The sequence below is a fragment of the Neltuma alba genome, unplaced genomic scaffold, assembly GCF_004799145.2.
Source record: "Neltuma alba isolate B1F8T4 unplaced genomic scaffold, ASM479914v2 tig00012172_pilon, whole genome shotgun sequence".
NCBI classification, from domain to species: Eukaryota; Viridiplantae; Streptophyta; class Magnoliopsida; order Fabales; family Fabaceae; genus Neltuma; species Neltuma alba.
The window spans coordinates 38,178-46,205 of NW_021636717.1; the positions used below are offsets into that span (position 1 = coordinate 38,178).

At 33.8% G+C, this 8,028-nt stretch overlaps 1 protein-coding gene across 1 annotated transcript; it reads right to left on the reverse strand.

The window, feature by feature from the left end:
• Positions 1-4,906: 4,906 nt before the first annotated feature.
• Positions 4,907-6,470, reverse strand: LOC114724153 (probable 2-oxoglutarate-dependent dioxygenase AOP1). Its single transcript, XM_028910461.1, has 3 exons — positions 6,097-6,470; positions 5,673-5,988; positions 4,907-5,326 (listed from the first exon to the last, which is right to left on the reverse strand). The coding sequence occupies exons 1-3, from the start codon at positions 6,468-6,470 to the stop codon at positions 5,078-5,080; spliced, it is 939 nt and encodes a 312-aa protein (XP_028766294.1). The 3' UTR covers positions 4,907-5,077.
• Positions 6,471-8,028: the final 1,558 nt, after the last annotated feature.

The window sequence follows — 8,028 nt, forward strand, 5'->3', positions numbered from 1 at the left end:
CACTATTTCATATCTATTTTCTTCCAGTTTACTCCAAGTATTAGGGGAATTCTTTATTATTAATTTACCTAGTCATTTCAATGTATGTCTTGCTTTTTGATTCCCTTTTAATTTTCATCTATCTATCACTTATTTTTCTCGCTCTTTCAAAGGAGTTTTTGTCTTCCCTTGTTTATATTAATAGATTTATTATGCCCATTCCGTTTTCTTCTAACATGACTTTGGAAAAAAGATAATTTCTTTGGCTTCACGTAACGTAGCTTATTTTTTGGGAGAATGACTGCAGACGGTCGGTGTTGATTGAGGCGTCATATTTCCTCTTGATGAAATTCATATTTACTAAAAATAATTAGAAAATATTCCTATACTCCTATTTATAGAAAATATGTTTTTTTGTCATATTTATAAGTTACATTGTTAAATTTTTATGTTAATGTATAATTTTACTTTTTATTTATTATAGTGTTAAATGCAAGACTGTGTACTTTTGGGATGAAATGTATATTAAATATGAGTAAAGTTGAAAATGATTAAATTTTAAGACAAAGTTAATGACATTTAAGACTTTTCTTGGTTTCAGTAAAACACGAAAAACATATTAGGAGTGATTTATAAATAAGATCAAAGGAGTCTCAACCAAAAAAAATAAGGCCGCCAAAGGAGTAAGTTAAAATTGATTAAAAGTAATAGATATGAAAAAAAATACAATTTATTTTTAAAAGTATCCTTATTTATGACAAGAGAGTGACAGGATGCGTGAATAATTAACGTAGTGAAATTAACTAATAATTAATAGGGATATAAGTTGAAAATAATACTAAAAAGTTCAGACACATTATTAGTATTTTTATTATAAATAGAAAAGGTTTTCATATATAAAATTAGACAGGGTACTTTATGGAAAAAATAATTCACCAACCAATAATTGTCACTGCTATAAACCGAAGTCACCATTAAATCTTGATTTTTTTTTTCAGGCCATTACTGAAACTTGTGGGACGTATAGTATTTAATGGTGATCAAGAGCAAACAACTAACTAAATTTGTGTTTTAGAAAAGACAACAATGTCAGGGCTAAGTCTATTTAATTATAAGTTTCCACTAAATCTTATTATTCTAGGGACATATCAATTAACTGAAAAGTCTAACAGAAAAAAATTATTTTAGATGGGACTATACCTATTGGTACTAGATTCCAAGGATTGATGCACCACCATTTAAGGCCAAGGCATATATCAGCATTACTTCGGAGGAAAAAAATTCAGAGAAAAGTGAGAGATATTTTGTTCCACCAACAGGATTATTTAATTTTTTATTTAATTTCATAGAATTTATGTGGTACAACAGAATAATCATTTGGAGGATTTAATCATTATATTTCGAAGCAGAGTCAACATTGCAAGTATCAATAAAAGGACCAAGAAAATAATTTTCATCCTCATTATTTTCTCCACATGTTTGTCTCTTCGGCCGAAGAAATAGTGGCTTTTCGTAGGCCCAAAGGGACCATATCAAACAAAACCTCAAAGAAGCCATAGGACCCCCAAATTATGGTTTTCAAGCTTTTCTCCACATACTTAGCTTGCCTCATCAACTTCTTTTTTTTTTTAAAAAAATGAAATTTTCTACTGGCATTTATAAGCAATCCTTTTTAATACCCTTTTTTTTGGGGAGGGGGGGGGGGAGATCAGATTCCCTTCTTCTAACACAACAGAAATGAGCACATTTGATCGTTATGAATAAAATTGTGGAATAGAAAGTGTTATTGTTAGCTTGATTTAGAAAGTGTTTGGTTAAGTTATTGGATCATATTTCAAATGGGAGCGAAGAAAACAATTTCTGCAAGAAAATATTTCTTTATTGCATACAGTTTCGAACTGATTTTCTTGTTCCTATTTCCGGCCAGTCTTTCATTATCTCCTTCCATTTGTAAACCCTTAATTTGTTTATATAATACACACGCATTTTATTATTTCCTTCAAGAAGAATAACTTTCACAGACATTAAGGATCCAAGTATTATATCGCAGCAAGATAGCCAAACGCCACAATAAGTCTTGAGAACAAACTTCTTTCTCTGGCCCTCTTCAGTGTACTAATATTTGAGAAACTCAACGTAATCAAAGGGCTTAAAAGTTCATTTCCTGAAGGGCGGCTGTTAAAAATTCCCCAAGATTCTTATCAAAGGCTTTTGAGAAATCTATTTTCAGAGCATCCCAACAAGTCATGTTCCTTTTAAAGTGCGAATGAAATGAATGGTTCCCCGCAGCCAGAAGTATATATTATCAGAAATCAGCCTTCCAGTATTCTATCTGAAAAAGAGAAATATTGTCATCCAGAATAAACTTAAGCATGATGGACCTTAGAGATGATATTGTAGGCGACAATAGAGAGACTGATCAGCTTAAAAATATTTTTTTTTAATTTTTATTATTTAAAAGGCATGCTTTAATGGCCTGATATTACTAGCAGGATTGAACCGCGACCTCCCACCAATAGCCAGCTAAGAATGTTTTCATACGACCAGGCCACAAGGCCATTAGCATTTTAAAATCTTTTAAAACTTTGAGGGTAGTCGCAATTGGGAATAAGATACACAGGGTGCTAAGGATTTTAAGAATAGATCCCTTGTCCTAAGAAGAAGAAACCATATTTATAACATCTTGCTTGACTGTTTCCAATAATATATGATGGAAGAATATTTTGGCCTGAAAATTGTCAAAACTTGGAGCACTATCTTGAGGTAAACCAAAAACACTTCTTTAATTTTTTCCTTAATGAATTTTTCCATTAAATGATTCACATATTCCTGCTTTAGCTTAGGCAGATGAGGAGAAGCACAAAAACTGCTTACACTCATGAGAAGGACAATTCTGATAATGGAAGATATCTTAGAAGTATTTAATAGCCAGATCTTCAAATTTGTGCGCATAAGATCAGGTCCACGTACCTCCTTCATCTTTTATGTAAATTCTATTAGAATTTCTTTTCTTCCTGACCATGGAAGTAACTCGAATTCCTGTCACCATCCAAGAACCATATAATTGCTGGGATCTTTGCATCTAGAGAGCTTCTTCATACTCGTACACAAACATTCCAAAGAACGCTTTGTTGAGTTAGCCTTTTCTACTTGAAGGCATGCCTGTTCCTTCACCAACTGGTCCTCCAGTTCTCTAATTCTTCTAGGAATATTTCCTATCCTAGATTAATATCCATGTTCCAGGCGTTCTTTTAGCCATTCCATGGCATTTCTGGAATTTTAGCCTGAAAAATTCAAACTTAGCATAGGAGTTCCCCTTAACTGAAGTACAAAACAACTCAGAGGAGAAGAGTATTGGAGCATGAACAGAAGCAGCTATTTGGAGGGCATAAAAAAAAGATGAGAGCTTGGGATTTTAGTCACCCATGCTATATATTAGAAAAAGCTTTATCTGGCCTTTCCCATTGAATCGTGGTCCTCTGGTATAACTAGTTTTGTCATTAGTCGACGTGAACCATTGACCTTTCTGTTTGATTTCAATTGAGTCGCATCAGTATTGGATCATTTGATTAAAATCTCGGGCGCCTTTAACTTCAGAAGATGAACTCATTGTATTTACTAGAAGGATCAGAGCATTGATTAAAATCCCCCCATAATAAGCCACTGATCATGAAATATTAGAGTTTTGCTGAGAAATCCATTTCCAAAGAATGCTTCTATCAGGCACGTTAGAGAAGCCTTAAATAAATGGAAAATGAAGGCAGAAACCATCCAAAGTAATCATATTCTTGTGGATCCAAGTCTTTGATACATTAATCACCGATGTCTTAGAAACATTAGCAATCAAAATGCAAGTTAGGAGAAAAAAAGGCTTAATCGCATCATCCACGCGCCTTTCTCTTGGTTTCCCAAAGAAAGAAGTCAGATCCATATCTTTAAGAAGTTCTGATGCACGTTGAACTAACAAGTTAAATACTGGTAAGATGAGTGACAAAAATCAATGAATGAAGACCGTACGAGTGAATTGAGGTTCACCTTTTACAGGAATATCAATTCAAATTTTAATCTCCAATAACATAATTTTTGTTTGTTTGTAACACTGATTAAATTACATATAGAGATTTAGGTATATTTTGTTTTACTTTTTCTGGAAACAAGGTATTGAGAAATTGTGCAAGAAATCAACTAATTACCAGCAAGCGACTTGTTACACCAATATGTTAAAAGCAAATTCCTACATCCTATAGGAAAGGTGTATAAAATTTTTACTCATCGTCTTTTATGGGCAAACCACTTGGCACAATGTTAGCTTCTTTGACTTGTGAAGACAAATGTGGCAATCGAAACACAAATGATAATGTATTGAACTTCTCTGATAGCAAAATTACTAGTTAATTTCGGGGGATGCGATTTGTCATGAAATGGACCTCATCTTAGTAAAGGATTGGACCCAGCCAGAAGCAAATTTTGAGCACTGGACCACTTCAATTGGGCTGGTACGAGTTGAACATTAGGGTTGATGCAGGGTGTGTGGAATTTTGTGTCTCTTCTCTCTGTCACCTTCTTCTTTTCGCTCTGAATATTTCTTCTCTTCTCTCTGTGATTTGTTCTTGTAGCCTATAACTGAACATTGGTTATAACACATGTTTGGATAATTTGGAAGCATCAGTTGAAATTACTAAAAGCAACTCATGAATCAGTCCAAGATTTGGTTTACTTTGATATCAGCAGGGGGAAAAAGTAAGCCTTTCTGCATAAATAATACAAGAAAATCTCATGAAGCAATGAACAAAAGAGAGACACACTTCATTAGCTTAAGGTACAAGATATCTTTAAATACTACACTTCATTAGCTTAAGGTACAAGATATCCTTAAATACTACACTTCATTAGCTTAAGGTACAAGATATCTTTAAATGCCATTTAAAGTATCATATCACAACTCATCACTTATGTGTGCGCGTGTGTGCGCCTGTGACACAACTCATCTCTCTCTACTGACAATATCTTATTCGTCTTTATTTTCAGTAAAGCACAACATACAATATTTTATTATACAATATAATAATTTAGACTCAGAACATTAGAGGCAATTAAATCAAGCACCACAATAAGCCTTGAGAGGAATTCTGTGTTCCCTGGCACCTTCAGTGTGGTAATAGTCAAGAAACTCAATAAATTCAAAGGGTTTAAATTGAAGAGGGTGTTCCTCATCCACCAGCTCATCTGGTGCTTTCACAATGTATCCTCTTCTTGGATTTGAGAACAATCCTGCCGAGTATCTTTTCCCATTTCCTCTCAGCATCACTCTGTGAAAAGCCGCAGTGAGCCTTCCATTTGTCCAAGCCTGCATTATTTGTATTTCTCATGGTTTAGTTATATATATATATATATATATATATATACTATACCTAGCACTATCTCTTACTAGTTTACTACATCACATAAGCTTCATGCCCTAAACATGTGAAGGATTTTGAGGCGTTAGGTTGGGCTAGGGTCCAAGGCGGTGCCGGTAAAGGGCTGAAGGCAGTTTTCCTTTTATTTGAGCTTAGGTCCTAATCCATCGAGGGTAGACTCTGTATAATCCAACACATAATAAATGTAACTGATCTAACATATTACGTAGAAGCTTTGGTTTGCTATAAATATATACATATATATGTATATATTTATAAAGGGATGGGACTTACATAGAAGCAGTCGCCAGGCATGACAACAAAACTATGAGGGGAGGGCTTGATCCATTTTCCATCTTTGGCCTCAACCTCTAAGCCCTGAACTTCATTTTGGTGCAGTATGGTTACATAGCCCCCATCTGTGTGAGGGCTTACACCCATCTTTTCTTCTTCAGTTTGAGGCGGCGTGTATTGATTAGCCCTCATATGATAATTGCTTGTGTTCATGTGCTCGTCCAGGTACTTCTCAACTCCTAAACTTTCCAGAACCATCTTCCTAAAAATCTGATCCAGCTCTGATAGCTTCTCTGAGAAAGCCTGCACAACTTTGCTACCAAAACAATAACAAACAAGGTGATTCACCATAACCAAATAAAAAGTCATGTTTGGTTAAAAAAGAATAGACAACAAACACTTGTAAGGGGAATTTTGGTGAGACCTGAAACTTGGGTATCCTTCAGGCCACAAGATTTTTTCCATGCTCTCTGCATTCTCAAGGATATTTGCTTCATCGATGCCAATGCTCTCGTACAGTGGACTTCTAGGTCCCTTTCCAAGATAACCATAATAAGGGATTTCGTGCACATTTCGTAGCTTGGTTTCATGAGGCAGATCAAATAGTTCTTTGAGCACAACGAATAAGGATTTGCGAAGGTCTAAAGGAACCTTATCAAACACAGCCTCAAAGCAACCATACTCGTTAAGTGCTTTGACGACTTGGTATTTCACTTCCTCCCACTTAGAGTTTTTGCAATCCAAGTCAAGATTGTTAAAGTCAATGACTGGAAGCTTAAGAGTGGTTTCTGAACCCATTATCTATAGTGAGGTTCTAGTTTAAGCTAGGTTTGAAGATGTGCGTTCTGATGAGTCCTGACCATGCTATTTAAATAGTAAATAAGCTTTGTGTTGAAGGGATAAATTAAATGGAGACACAGTATTATTCTGGAAATCAATTTTTCTTTTGATATAAAAATTATGTTTGGTGGGTTACGTTGGGTGAGAAAAAAATATTTTTTCTTATCTAGCTAGTACGGTGCATGCTAATATATTTCATTTGGCATAAAATATGACAAAATCTGAATCATGAAAGTGGTCCATCAAATGATCAGTTTGAAGCTTGAACGTAGGCTAAGTTTAATATATTGTGACATTGAATAAAAACTACCATAAACTCAGCCGTACGTGTTGGGCACATCTCTGATATATATGTTCATGTTGGACCACCAATATTTTATGTTGTACTACCTCCGGTCCTTAATATAAGAGCTCGTTTAATTTTTATTTTGATCCTAAATATAAGATCCCAATCCACTTTGTCTCTTATATTTATTCATTTTTTTTCTCAAGATAGTTCTTATAATAATAGTAGTTCTAGTCAATACACTTGATTAGCAAAGATATTTTAGGAAAGACAACACCTATTTATTACAAATAACTAACTCAACTAATTTTCTTAATCTATTCAAATTAGTCAACTAGCTCTTATATTAAGAACCAGAGGTGGTGGTAATAACAGATGAATTTTAACAAATTAAAGTAACATCAATAGTGTGATTGCATTGAAGGCCATCTATAGAAGTATAGTTCTCTTGACAGTGATATGTTTGTTCATACATATATGGGAGAACCAACTGATGGTTAGTCAAGGAAGTGTGATGAGAATAACGTTTGGACCAGAAATTAAGTGGTGAATCATGCAGAATAATTGATCTGAAGATAAAGCTCAACAAGAAATTAACGAAGTATGATTAATGCCTTTTTGGTCCAGCCAAGGTAGACGCATCGAACTCTGAAAAATTTTCCCTGCTTTCTGTATGAATACTTATGTATACTTTTATATATGAGTGCATCCATGAGAAAGTAAAGCAAATGGAATCGAAGATCTGTTATCTGGAGAACAAATAAACCATTGCAAATAGATACTCATTTTCTTTATGGAAAAGACCAGTTCATGAAGCAACAAATATAAAATACATTTTACTCCCTCCGCCCTTCAATGTAGAAACTAATTGAAGAGTTTTTTTTTCTTTGCTCAATAATTGAAGTTTACCTTGGTTGTAAATATATAAAACCTCTAATCTCTTTTGTTCCTCGTATTATTTTATTCCCCCGCCCCCAAAAATATCAATATTGATTTGCACACGTTTATGCGGAATTAATATAAATAGTTTTCAATGTAAATGATTAAAAAAAAATATTACCTATGTTAAGTTACTTATATCTATCACATGGTCATGTGTCCTCTTTTTAAAATATTAGAATTTAATATCATTTAATTATAAATCCACATGAAACACATAACCATATGTAATTAGAGAATTTGACATAATAGATATAAAGAATTTGATCTAAATTTTTTTAGAAAAGTTAA